The sequence below is a fragment of the Aquarana catesbeiana genome, linkage group LG12, assembly GCF_042186555.1.
Source record: "Aquarana catesbeiana isolate 2022-GZ linkage group LG12, ASM4218655v1, whole genome shotgun sequence".
Classification (NCBI taxonomy): domain Eukaryota; kingdom Metazoa; phylum Chordata; class Amphibia; order Anura; family Ranidae; genus Aquarana; species Aquarana catesbeiana.
The window spans coordinates 34,219,264-34,233,666 of record NC_133335.1 but is presented as its reverse complement, the minus strand read 5'-3'; the positions used below and the strand labels follow the sequence as shown (position 1 = coordinate 34,233,666).

Here is a 14,403-nt window from a genome sequence, read left to right as displayed (position 1 = left end):
TATATTGCAGCCATCACTGACAATCACGCTAGGTCTTATTTTCGGGGAAACAGGGTAAAGCTGCACCAGATTCTGTAGATCCCCACCACAGTGAATGTGAATTACCAATCTACTGTCAGTGTTGAATTTACTGGATCATCTTGTGCAAATATCAATGAAAAAAATTGGAGGGAAGCAGACCAAGCTTTAAAATAGGGTCCAATGTTCCCCTGTCCTGTCCGCTCTTTTATAGAAAACCTGGCATGACAAAAACCCGGAGACCACCATTATGCAACCTTCAATCTGAAAATGCTTCTTCCTTGGCTGTATTGTTTATCCTCTTGCTTTGCTACTTTGAATCACTGCCCAGGAACAAGTCTGTTATAAGTCTTTCAGACTTTCTATGACTTCCCTGATATACAATCTTATTCCAGACCAGCAATTCAGAAGAAATTGAAACTGTGAGTCCATATCACAGCCAGGCAACTAGCATTTTTTGAAAGGTGGTCAGCAATAGCAGCCCTCTCTGTATTTTATGACAGATGTGCTTCCAACACTTATCTTGGCTAGATGAACCATTGCTCCAACATCCAGCAGCGTTGGTCATGTGACCTAAAGGGGACATCTAGGTCTTGTTTTCCCCTTCAGCAGGGATCACATGACCCTCATGCTAGTCACAGGGCAGTGACTCCGAGGACTGAAGCCCGAGGCATCCAGACAATGGGCATTTTCAAAAGTAGGTAACGGCCTACAAGCTTAAACCATTCAGCACAATAAAATGAACATTCCCACGTACACCATTTGTTAAAGTTCTTACCCCTAGCAGATGCAGTTCACAGCTTTCTGTGCTGCTGGCTCTTGCTCTTTAAGTGCTGCTTCCCTGAACTTCCGCTTTTCACAGGAAAGAGCGAACAACGAACAGAGCAGAGAGGTAGAAAGAAATCCTGGATAGCCGCACTCTGGGATAAGGGCATCTTTATTTCAATATAATCCAACAATACAGTCAATTGCAGAGACGTACAGGGTGGTAGACTGCTAACGCGTTTCACATCATTTGGATGTTTATTCGTAGCTGAGCAGGCTCCAGTCAGTCTCTTGGCTTGGAGAAGGGAGGGGGAGGGGGGAAGGAGGGAGGAGCAGGGGCGCCTTGCTATCCCAGGCTAAGGGGCTGTGTGTTTCTATTGATGCACACAGTGTAGGGAGACACAGCGCTAATCCATACACATAAGGCTGGCTCTATAGGATGACACAGGAACCCTGGGGCAGTGGTCATGGCACCAGCTTTACCGGGACATCTAGTAAGTGATTAAAGTATCACTAAAGGCAAAACTTTCTGTTTTTCACAGAGAGTGGAGAGGGAATAGAACACCTGTCAGGTTTTTATTACAGTCTGGGTCCCCTAGGGTCACCCTCTCATCAAAATTGAAAATAAAAGAAAATCCCAAATTTTGGGATGTCCAAGAACAGTAATAGAGGGGAAATCTTCTAATAAGGACACTACTTTGGGTGACAACCAGGGATTCATTTTAGAGGGATCTCCCCTCACTTCCTGTTTTGGCTAAGAGACAGGAAGAGAAGAGAAAAATCCCCAATGGGGACACAGATAAAAAAAAAAAAACACTAACGGGGTTATAACCCTCCCTTACTCTATCCAAAAAAATAAAAACAAATGTTTGGCCCATAATTCTGATTTAAATCACCTGCTAAAAGTGCTTACTCCGGAGGCATACACTTGAACATGCTCTGAATCTCTCTCTGTTCTGCATTCACTAGCAGAGCCATCACATTAATAGCTGGCTTATGTCATTTCTTGGTAAATACTGCCCTCTTGTGGAGGATTGGTAATATTACACTCTGTATTATTTGATATTTGGTGAAAAGACACAAGGCCCTTTCATATGCCTTGTGTGTGTGTTTATTTGTATCTTTGTGCATTCTATACATTTGTTTTTGTTTTTTTTTTCATTATACAAAGTGTGGAAGAAACATCCATAATATGGAATTTTCTTTTTTTGTTTACAAACTATTTTATTTGGTACAAAGGGTGGTACAAAAAGCTTTGACATATGCCACAGAAAGGTATAATACAGGTATTTTACACAAAAGATAAAACAAGAAAAACTTTATGATATACGAGGAACATAATTTGGCTTTAGTACTTTGACTTTATATTATTGTATATTATGCATATTGTAAATGTATAACTCTACTAAAGCTTATCTGATATATGTTCATAATATTATCATTCAGCGTTGAAAAAGAAATTATAATAGGGAATTTTCATGGTGAAGATGCAATAAAAATAAATAAAAAAAAAACCACACAAGCACGCATGATACAAGCATTTCTGTGCATTTCCATTTGTTTTCATTGGACATGCATAATGAATGAAAATGCAGCCGGTCCTCGATTTTAGAAATGTTCTAAGCTAATGTGTGGATGAGAACTAGTCCTGATTGAATTTCTAATTGAAATGCATTTTCATGCAGTAAAATAAACTATTTATTTTAGAGCAATGAAGTGAAGAAATTTAGTTCACAGAAGCCAATCATATTTCAAGCTTCATTCTCCTAGTGGAGGGTTACAGAATAAAATCTGCTACCAGATTGGCTGCAATGGGCAACAACAGAGTTTCTTTAGTTTTTTTGTTTTTTTTCCAGAGACTCAAAAGAGATACATTAGTAAGACCTCATAAGAAACGACATGACATTAATAAGGGGCATAAAGGATCCCAGTTATGAGGAAAGATGAGCTGAATGTGGTTTGTATACCCTGAAAAGAAGCGAATAAGTGGGGATAATATCACTATCTATACATCATAGTCTATATAGTAAACTCAGTGGAAAGTTGTTCACTTTAAATCCTAACTGAACCCTTGTCTATTTGTTACTGTAATGCAGTCAAAAATATGTTTGTGGTTTTTTTTTTCGCACTTGGTACGGAAGCATTCTGGTTGGAGTCAGTGGCGGCTGGTGCTCAAAATTTTTTTGGGGGGGCACAAACTGAAAAAAAAAAACATCAATTGCAGCCTCACTGTACCATCAATCGCTGCCACTTTGCTCATCAATCGCCGCCACAGGGCCTATCAATAGCCACCACTGTGCCATCAAACGCAGCCACTGTGCCCATCAATCGCCGCCACTGTGCCCATCAATCGCCGCCACTGTGCCCATCAATCGCCGCCACTGTGCCCATCAATCGCCACCACTGTGCCATCAAACGCAGCCACTGTGCCCATCGAATGCAACCACTGTGCTATCAAACACAGCCACTGTGCCTTTAAACGCAGCCAGTGTGCCCCATAAAATGTCGCCACTGGGCCCATCAATTGCCGCCACTGTGCCCATCAATTGCCGCCACTGTGCCCATCAATTGCCGCCACTGTGCCCATCAATTTCCGCCACTGTGCCCATCAATCGCCGCCCCTGTGCCCATCAATCGCCGCCACTGTGCCATCAAACGCAGCCACTGTGCCCATCAAATGCAACATCTGTGCCATAAAATGCAGCCACTGTGCCCATCAAATGGAACCGCTGTGCTATCAAACACAGCCACTGTGCCCATCAATTGCGCAAACTGAAAAATTCTGGAAAAAAAACATCAAATGAAGCCTCACTGTACCATCAATCGCAGCCACTGTGCCATCAGTCACAGCCACTGTGCCCATCAGTCGCCGCCACTGTGCCCATCAATTGCCACCACTGTGCCATCAAACGCAGCCACTGTGCCATCAATCGCCGCCACTCTGCCATCAAACGCAGCCACTGTGCCTATCAAATGCAACCACTGTGCCATCAAACGCAGCCACTGTGCCTATCAAGTGCAACTACTGTGCCATCAAACACAGCCACTGTGCCCCAAAAAATGCAGCAACTGTGCCCCATAAAATGCAGCCACGGTGCCCATCAATTGCCGCCACTATGCCCATTAATTGCCGCCACTGTGCCATCAAACGCAGCCACTGTGCCATCAAACGCAGCCACTGTGCCCATCAAATGCAACCACTGTGCCATCAAACACAGCCACTGTGCCCATCAAATGCAACTACTGTGCCATCAAACACAGCCACTGTGCCCTCAAATGCAGCCACTGTGCCCCATAAAATGCAGCCACTGTGCCCCATAAAATGCAGCCACGGTGCCCATCAATTGCCGCCACTGTGCCCATCAATTGCCGCCCATCAATTGCCGCCACTGTGCCATCAAACGCAGCCACTGTGCCCATCAAATGCAGCCACTGTGCCCATCAAATGCAACCACTGTGCCATCAAACGCAGCCACTGTGCCATCAATCGCCGCCACTGTGCCATCAAACGCAGCCACTGTGCCCATCAAATGCAACCACTGTGCCATCAAACGCAGCCACTGTGCCATCAATCACCGCCACTGTGCCATCAAATGCAGCCACTGTGCCATCAAGCACAGCCACTGTGCCATCAAATGCAGCCACTGTGCCCCATAAAATGCAGCCACTGTGCCCATCAATTGCCGCCACTGTGCCCATCAATTGCCGCCACTGTGCCCCATCAAACGGAGCCACTGTGCCATATCAAAAGCTGCCAGTGTGCCCCCCCGCCGGCCTGCCGTCTGCACTTACCTGTCTCGGTGGGACAGCTCCTCGATGTCTTCCCCCGTTCTCTCTTCCCATCCTCTGCTATGATTGGATGCCTGGCGTCCAATCATAGCGCCTGTCGTTTCAGCCAATCAGGTGATGGGTAACAGATCCGAGCACCTGATTGGCGGAGAGGTGGTGTAGTGTTAGGAAAGCGAATATTCTATCCTATGGCTCTAATCAGGTGCTTCAAGAACACCCCCCAGCACTGTAATTCAGGCACTCTGCGCCCAAAAAGGGGCCGGGCGCCTGAATAGGGGGTGGCACTGGGGGCCATAGATTCATGCAATGCATGAATCTATCTATGGGTGCTAGAGGGGGTGGCAGGAGAGAGGGGGCGGCACCCGTGCGTCCTTATGGATGCACCGCCACTGGTCAGAGTGCTGTTTTCACACACAACGCTGTGGCCCAGTTCTCCAGAGGTCCATGTGGTCACCCTCTCTTGCTCACTCCCGAGATGGACTGTGGATTATGGTATTTGTCGTGTGCATAGAGCAGTGTATATGGCCCCAGCTAATGTGCAAGGTTTTTTTTAAAACAAATGGAAGTGAGGAGGGGTGGAGGGGGGAGAGGTTCAGGAGCTCACAGAGGATGTTACAAGGAGGCAGAAAGAAACCGGAAGAAATATGTTTATTGAACAATAGATTACATGGCCAATAAATAGTGGATGTGTATGTATTTGTATAGTGTACATGTATGAATTATTTTTGGAGAATAAAGATGTTGTTTAGTGTAAGGTCACTACAAAAGACACAAATGCAGTCTTGCGGGCTGGGTTTGTGCAACTTATTGAACATGTGTCTTCTTTTCAACCTGTAACAATGTGAAAGTAATTTACAATTAGCATTAATGATCTGAAGGCAGATGAAGCTACCTGTATAACTTCTGTCCTATTTGTGACAGTTGTGCTTCCTCATTTTAATGTCTATTGTTCAGATCCTGATCTTAAAGAGAGCCCATCAGAAGATACCACGACTGAGGACTCCAGTGATTTCCCCTCTCCCACAAGCCCATCGCCTTCCGCTGATGAGACCCTGCAAGAGATCTTATCCGCAGCAAATATCAGCTCCCCGGATGAGGACCAGCAAGTAGAAGAGGATGCAGGTACTGTGAAGGACAAAACACTTCCAACTGATTTTGATTTGGTTAAAGGGTTGGATTTGCCATAATTTCATAAGATTGATAAGTGTTATGCTAGAGCTCTGTGTTTTACTCATCAGTGGCTAGTTTTGGACTGTGTACACAGCTCCAGAAATGTCAACAAAACAAACCTGGAGGAGGAGCTGGAGTAGGACAATGCAGGTAAAATTATGTATACAGGGGTAGAATTATCTAAGATCATATAATATGCAGCCTATCCATTCTTATTTCCCATCTCTGAAGTACATTATTCATATATTCCTCTATAAAGTCCACGATGGGACTGCAGACACCTCATTGTTGGTGTCACTGATCCCCTAGTGGACTGTCCATATATATAGATATATATAGATAGTGCACTTCAAAGAGCATAATGCCGTGTACACACGGCCGGACTTTTCGACCAAACTTGTCCGACGGAACAAAACCGTTGGGCTTCATCGGACCTGCCGCGGGAATTTTTCTGTCAAAAATGTGACGAACTTTAGATTTAGAACATGTTTCAAATCTTTCCGACGGAGTCCGGTCGAAAAATCCGTTCGTCTATATGCTAGTCCGACGGACGAAAACTGACGCTAGGGCAGCTATTGGCTACTGGCTATGAACTTCCTTATTCTAGTCCAGTCGTACGTCATCACGGTTGAATCCGTCGGACTTTGGTGTGATTGTGTGTAGACAAGTCTGATTCGACGGAAGTCCGTCGAAAAGTCAGTCGAAAGTCCATCGAAATGTCCAGCGTGATTCAGTCAGTCGAAAGTCCGATCGTGTGTACACCGCATAACAAGAATCTCACAGTTGTCACAGCAGAGCCTGATATGGGTCATTTACTCACTTTTATTTATCACCTAAGGTAAAGTGCAGATGTCGTTGGAAGAAGAGCTGAAGGACTCTGTGGAGAAGACATTACAAGCCTTACTTCTCACCGAATCTCTCGAGTCTCCATCTCCAGAGAGAAAAACAACGCTCCTCAACAGCCCCCCGCTACTTCCATTGAACCAGCCTAAGTCATCCACGTGGGCTAACCAGTGTATACAAGGTAAGAGAATATCTGACATCAAGAGTGCCAATCACAATACAACAGAACAAAGTGGTAATGTCATTCATGGCTACAAATTACAATACAGCTGTCTTGTCAATTTTTCTAAAAACCAATCTCAGCTGACCTCATTTCATGGTGCATTCAAACCAAATGTGAAGTTTGACAACCAGGCTAACTTGAGGAATGCAACTTACCTGCTTAGCTCAGTTTTCACCTTCACATGGGAGAATGAGGGGGGAGGGGGTCACACAAATCATGAGACATAAATGTGTCATCCCTTCTATCAACAGAAGAAAACCTGCTGTGTTTGGCTAAATTTCATTTCTTTTAATACAATTCAGGCTAAGGGTATTTTTTTTGGTCATATTCTTTTATATTACAAATTTGCACATCACATAAAAAGGTAACAATAAAGACAAAAAGTAAAAAATTTAAATAAAAGGTACAGACATTATCCCGCCAATTATAAAACCTCTGTGACTAGTTGAGCACAATCTCCACATATAACATACAGCTAATGTAAGATAGCAGCATTGTTAGCAGCAATACGATGAACAAAAAGAAACAGCCCATACACAGAACCATCCACAAAAGGTAACAAGATCAGAACTGCTGGGATCGAGCCCCCACTGTCACGTACTTTATCCGAGGCCAAGATGCTGAGAGAGGCTCCCCTTGCGGCTAAGCGCAGTATACCCCTGAAGGTGGTACAAAAGTTATAGGGCTCGAAGAAGCACGGGTTGCCAGCAGGTTGAAGAAGGCTTGAGCTGATGATCACTTGGAGACCGCTGGTGATGGCAGCAAGGTGAGAGAGTAAGTCCCCTGTAGGCCGCAACTGGATACAGATGATGGTGTATACGGGACACTCGGTAAAGGCCTGGCTGAGGATCAGACACCTGAGAGCAGGTCTGGAGGCAGTTGCCAGAGAATGGCGAGGCAAGCTAGGGGTCAGACACAGGTAAGTAATCAGCAAGGTGAAAGCAGAGTCCATAAGGTCAAACACTGGTGGTCAGGCAGGTGTAAGTAAAAAACAAAGTCCGTGAGCCAAGCTGGGGGTCAAACACTGGTAATCAGGCTGGTGCAGATAATAGCAAAGTCCGTGAGCCAAGCCAGGGTCAAACACTGATAATAAGGTAGGTGCAGATAATAGCAAAGTCTGTGAGCCAAGCCAGGGGTCAAACACTGGAGAAGAGATCAGAGCAGGTCAGGAGGCATGCCGGGTCACAACAGGAAACACTTGAAAGCACAATCCAGGTTCAGGAACAGGGGAGAGCTGAAGACAATCCGACAATTTGCAGAGGATATGGGCAGCCTTTTATAGGCCAGCATCGCGCACTCTCCTACGCCGCCTCGTTCCTTCAGGCACCTACATGCGCTGAACCATCAACCTACCGCGCATGCGTGCAGGAATGCGCCAATAATGCCTGCTGAGGCTATTTGGCTGACAGTGCCCCCCCCCAGGGCAGCCTCCGGATGCCCAAAACCCACCTTTCTTGGATATTTGTTGTGGAAGGCCTGTATTAGACGTGGAGCATGCACATTGCTCGAGGGCTCCCAGGAATTATCTTCTGGGGGATACCCCTTCCTTTTGATGAGGTATTGTACTTGTCTCCCTCTCTTTCTGCAGTCCATAATGGCATCTACTTCAAACTCCGCCCCACCTTCTACCAGAACTGGAGGTGGTGGTAGTTCTTATCGCCTGGGAAAGGGACTTGGAAGCACCGGTTTTAGTAGTGAGACATGAAAAACTGTGTGTCATCATTCTCTTGATTTTGAAAGGACCAATGAATTTTGGTCCTAATTTCCGTGATGGAGATCTTAAGATTTACAGCAGACAGCCACACCTCATCTCCTATTTTGAAAACAGGGCTGTCTCTTCTTCCTTTGTCATGGTATTTTTTATAGTTTTCTTTGGCCTGCTGCATGGCTTCCCGGAGTTGCTGATAATTGGTCTGGATGAAGTTTATCCGATCCTGGACCGCAGGTACTGAAGCTTCTGTTATGGAATTGGGTAAGAAAGAAGGATGAAAACCATAATTGGCCCAAAAAAGGAGATTGATTAGTAGCAGAATGCAAGAAATTATTGTAGGCAAAATCTGCACACGGAAGAAGGGACACCCAGTCGTCTTGAGAGCAGGTACAAAAACATCGTAGGTATTGTTCCAAGGTTTGATTTGTCCTTTCTGTCTGGCCATTGCTCTGTGGATGGTATGCTGATAAAAGGGATACTTCTATTGCTAAAGACTTGCAAAGATCTCTCCAAAACTTGGAAGTAAATTGTACTTCTCTGTCGGAAACAATGTTATTCAACACCAAATGCAACCTGGTGATCTCTTTGATAAATATATTTGCTGTGTCTAAGGCAGAGGCTGTTCCAACCATAGGTAGAAAATGTGCCATTTTTGAGAGACGCTCTACTACCACCAAGATGGTAGTGAAACCCTTCGGAAGGGGGTAAGTCAACAATAAAATCCCAGGAGATCTTCCTCCAGGGCTGTTCTGGAATGGGCAATGGCCGTAATAGACCCCAGGACTTGGTATTGGACCCTTTGTTGCGTTGGCACGTGGTACAGGTACTGACATAATTCTTACAATTTTGCTTCCAAGTGGGCCACCAAAAAGAGCGCTGTATAAGGTCAGATGTTTTCTGTATCCCAAAATGTTCTACAAGCTTGTGGTCATGGAAGGTTCTTAAGATTTGGAGTCTCACTTGTTGAGGAATGAAAATCTTGTCCTGGAACCATAGCACCCCTCATGATTCCTCAGGGAGGACACTTCAGGTTCCGTGCACTGGCTGGAAGCTTGTCTGATGGCTGTCTTCAGATCAGGTTGGATGAGCAAAAAAGTTTGTGCGGATAGAATGGTACGGGTTCAGTTGTTTTAAGAGCATCTGGAAACATTTGGGAAAGGGCATCAGCTTTCCCATTCCTAGAGCCTGGTCGATGTGAAATATGAAAGTTGAACCTGGAGAAAAATAACGCCCATCGAGCTTGTCGGGGTCTTAGATGTTTTGCAGTTCTGAAGTACTCCAGGTTCTTATGATCTGTGAAAATCATATTAGGATGAGCAGCCCCCTCCAACAAGTACCTCCATTCTTCCAAAGCGAATTTGATGGCCAGTAATTCGCAATTGCCCACATCATAATTCCTCTCTGGAGGAGTCATTTACCGAGAAGCAAAGTCTACAGGATGGAGGAGAGCCTTAGGTCCTTGGCGTTGGGATAGGATTGCTCCTGTAGCTATCTCCGAGGCATCCACTTCCAACACATGGATGCTGTAGTATTGGAGCAGAGGTGAACAGATCTTTTAATTTATCAAAGGCTACTTGCGCCTCTGGAGACCACTGGAATCGGACCTGCTGGCGAGTCAACTGGGTAATCGGTGAAATGATTGTGGAAAACCTGCTACACACTCCCCCACCAAAGAACCTTTGGTCCCCAAAGGGAGTAAAAAGTCTGTGACCTATTACATGCTTTTTATATACAAGTGGAGAAAACAAGTTAGTGTACACAGGAAATCAGACAGTTGGCATCTGCATAAAAGCCTTGCAGAGGAACCTCCCACCAATGAGCATGAGAAGAAAGGTTGTCCTGCATACAGGCCACCTTAATTGGAATGGTCCAGCTAGATGTGCCTGGGGGTGAGTTGGGGTTGTCCTCCACTAAATGTGTGATGGAAGGACCAGGCGTCTCAAGAGTCCTTTTTGAGGTGAAAACAGCTTCCTTAGAGCTTTCACCCAACACATCACAGGTTGGTCTCTTGAAAGGATGCTTAACTCTTCGTTTTCTCTGTTCCACTGGCCTAGACACGGTAGGCCCACTAGCCTCTTCTTTCGGTTTGATAACTTCTGCCTCCTGCAGATTAGTTTCTTCCACTTCTGCTCTGGGTCCTTCTTCATCCACTGTGGGAGAGGAAGACACTTCTGGCCCTCTTTCCGGCAGTGAGGGTAATGGATCACATCTGGGGACAACAGGGGGTAACAGCCGTTTCACCAGATCTGTGTTGGTCCCTACGATTAACGGACTGCCTGTGGACCCTGGCAACCGAGGACACACAATAGCTAGTGTGTCAAAGTCTGGAGGCTTCCCAGTCCTCAATCCTCAATGGATCACACGACAATTTGATACGCAGGTATCATCACAAGAGTAATCTTCTTTTTGAATCCCCTGGATCTCTATATCTTCCAACTTATGCAGGGGTATGTATGACAGATGCCTCTAGTCAACAAGGTCACCTGACCACCTGAATCAAGAAGGGCTCTTGTGTAGATTTCTTCCATCAAGACAGGCACTACAGACAAAGGGCCTACTAACTGGGCAGGAGGTCTGGTGGAAGCATTTTGAATAGCAGGTTTTTGTGACTGGACTTGTGCATCCTTCCTCTTCCACCGTGGAGAATTCTGTTTCCGTTGACATCTTGGAGGCTGGTAAGCATTACTGAGATGGCATAAACTGCAGGTGTTCTCCGTTGTTCCCTTGCAGATTCAGCGAAAGTTCTTCTTGAAGGCCCAGATCTTCTCTCCATCCTTGGGTCACTTCTCTGAGGTCCACGCCAGTCTTCTGTCCTCTTCGGTGGACTAGGACATACTCCCTGGTAGTGAGCTACACCTCCACAGTTTAGGCAGATGTCTTGATTCGTTGGTCTATGGCCAGACGCAGTAGGTGAGTCTGGGGGTACATTCTGCCCCGTGACACCCATGTCGGACAACTCAGTACGTTTTGCTGTCAATTGGTCCATCACTTCCATCATCTGGGATACCTGCATCTTCAGTGTGGCTATCTCAGACTTGAGATCCAACGGTTTGGTCACCATCTCTATCAGCTGTGACACTTTGAGTCTTAAGGAGCTCGATCTGGGGGTCGCCATCAGCTGCACTGGCCACCCTGACTTCAAAAACAGATCCTGGCCTCTGACTTATTTTTTTGTTTTCCAGTAAGTATGCTGAAATTGGTACACGAGGTCAGAAACTTTTTTAATGCACCCAAACACATCCTGCAGAATGTTCAGGTAGTCTTGAACGACACAATTTTTCTTACTGAGCTTGAGATTGCGGATGGCTTTTGAGGCAGGCCCTTTTAAGTTCTCTGTGATTCTCTGTTTCTTGTGAGTCCCAGGAATATCCCATTCATCCAAGGCTTGTGTGGTCTGGTCCAGCCACTCTTCAGTTGTCTTCCCCTGTAGGCACAGGTTGTCTTCCAGAGAAGGTGCTGAGCTTCTGATATCCAGTTCCAGAGTGTGTTGGAGTGTCTTTCTGGCATTTTGACCCAAAATCTCCCAAGGCAGCAAAGATATCTGGTCCAATAGTGGCCAGAGGTGATGGGGAGGGAACCTCTTCTGTAGTTGACGTTGACTCAGCTTGACTGGAGCTGGTAGGACCTTTGTCTGGAACCTTCAGATGGATTATGCAAAGCTCCATCTTGTTGGCCAATTGCACACTGGCACCTTTGAAGCTTTCAGGGACTCCTTCTCTCCACTCTAATAGTGCATAAGTGCAAGAGGTTTCTTGGTCTGGTCTGACAGCAATTAACCACGCCTTCTGGTCTGGAGTCAACATCTTTACCTCCTGGCTGATCCATTCTTCAGTCCAGGTGTCCCCAGGGAGCTCAATCACTACGCTTGACTCCGGGCGGGCACCTTCTTCACGACATCACTGTGTCGCAGTAGTGGGGTCCATCTTGGCACTTGTAGGGGTGCTAACTTGAAAAGTTGATTGCAGAGTAGCGGTAAATCTCAGACGAGCCCCCACGTGTAGCAAACCCCCGGAGGAGCTGCTTTTGTTTGTTCAATCCATTACTCTACCTCTCAACCCCAAGAACGGGCCAACCCCTCCGGCACACCTGCCTCTCAACCCCAAGAACGGGCCCAACCCCTCTGGCACACCTACTTGATAATATTAATGAGGAACCCAGCAATAGAGAGAAGACACAGTAATGATAAACCATGAAGTATATTTACCGAGGCCCTGGGTTCCATCACGTTACCAGCTTTTGTAGTAAATAGTGACTCACGCAATATCAATGAGATGGCATAAACTGCAGGTGTTCTCCGTTGTTCCCTTGCAGATTCAGCGAAAGTTCTTCTTGAAGGCCCAGATCTTCTCTCCATCCTTGGGTCACTTCTCTGAGGTCCACGCCAGTCTTCTGTCCTCTTCGGTGGACTAGGACATACTCCCTGGTAGTGAGCTACACCTCCACAGTTTAGGCAGATGTCTTGATTCGTTGGTCTATGGCCAGACGCAGTAGGTGAGTCTGGGGGTACATTCTGCCCCGTGACACCCATGTCGGACAACTCAGTACGTTTTGCTGTCAATTGGTCCATCACTTCCATCATCTGGGATACCTGCATCTTCAGTGTGGCTATCTCAGACTTGAGATCCAACGGTTTGGTCACCATCTCTATCAGCTGTGACACTTTGAGTCTTAAGGAGCTCGATCTGGGGGTCGCCATCAGCTGCACTGGCCACCCTGACTTCAAAAACAGATCCTGGCCTCTGACTTATTTTTTTGTTTTCCAGTAAGTATGCTGAAATTGGTACACGAGGTCAGAAACTTTTTTAATGCACCCAAACACATCCTGCAGAATGTTCAGGTAGTCTTGAACGACACAATTTTTCTTACTGAGCTTGAGATTGCGGATGGCTTTTGAGGCAGGCCCTTTTAAGTTCTCTGTGATTCTCTGTTTCTTGTGAGTCCCAGGAATATCCCATTCATCCAAGGCTTGTGTGGTCTGGTCCAGCCACTCTTCAGTTGTCTTCCCCTGTAGGCACAGGTTGTCTTCCAGAGAAAGTGCTGAGCTTCTGATATCCAGTTCCAGAGTGTGTTGGAGTGTCTTTCTGGCATTTTGACCCAAAGTCTCCCAAGGCAGTAAAGATATCTGGTCCAATAGTGGCCAGAGGTGATGGGGAGGGAACCTCTTCTGTAGTTGACGTTGACTCAGCTTGACTGGAGCTGGTAGGACCTTTGTCTGGAACCTTCAGATGGATTATGCAAAGCTCCATCTTGTTGGCCAATTGCACACTGGCACCTTTGAAGCTTTCAGGGACACCTTCTCTCCACTCTAATAGTGCATAAGTGCAAGAGGTTTCTTGGTCCGGTCTGACAGCAATCAACCACGCCTTCTGGTCTGGAGTCAACATCTTTACCTCCTGGCTGATCCATTCTTCAGTCCAGGTGTCCCCAGGGAGCTCAATCACTACGCTTGACTCCGGGCGGGCACCTTCTTCACGACATCACTGTGTCGCAGTAGCGGGGTCCATCTTGGCACTTGTAGGGGTGCTAACTTGAAAAGTTGATTGCAGAGTAGCGGTAAATCTCAGACGAGCCCCCACGTGTAGCAAACCCCCGGAGGAGCTGCTTTTGTTTGTTCAATCCATTACTCTACCTCTCAACCCCAAGAACGGGCCCAACCCCACCGGCACACCTGCCTCTCAACCCCAAGAACGGGCCCAACCCCTCTGGCACACCTACTTGATAATATTAATGCGGAACCCAGCAATAGAGAGAAGACACAGTAATGATAAACCATGAAGTACATTTACCGAGGCCCTGTGTTCCATCACGTTACCAGCTTTTGTAGTAAATAGTGACTCACGCAATATCAATGAACCACTGAGAAATGTTTACTTGAGATAAAGAA

The 14,403-nt window shown here is 46.2% G+C and overlaps 1 protein-coding gene across 5 annotated transcripts in view; it reads left to right on the top strand.

Moving 5' to 3' along the window:
- PHACTR3 (phosphatase and actin regulator 3) overlaps positions 1–14,403 on the top strand; it is a 295,682-nt gene that overhangs the window by 127,209 nt on the left and 154,070 nt on the right. For 4 of the 5 annotated variants that reach the window (XM_073607543.1, XM_073607547.1, XM_073607545.1 and 1 more), the window contains exons 4-5: positions 5,527–5,694; positions 6,581–6,766. The exons of the other annotated variant lie outside the window; for it this stretch is intronic. In XM_073607543.1, coding sequence (XP_073463644.1) covers positions 5,527–5,694; positions 6,581–6,766 — 354 coding nt within the window. The remainder of the gene's footprint in view (positions 1–5,526; positions 5,695–6,580; positions 6,767–14,403) is intronic. 5 annotated transcript variants of the gene reach the window in all.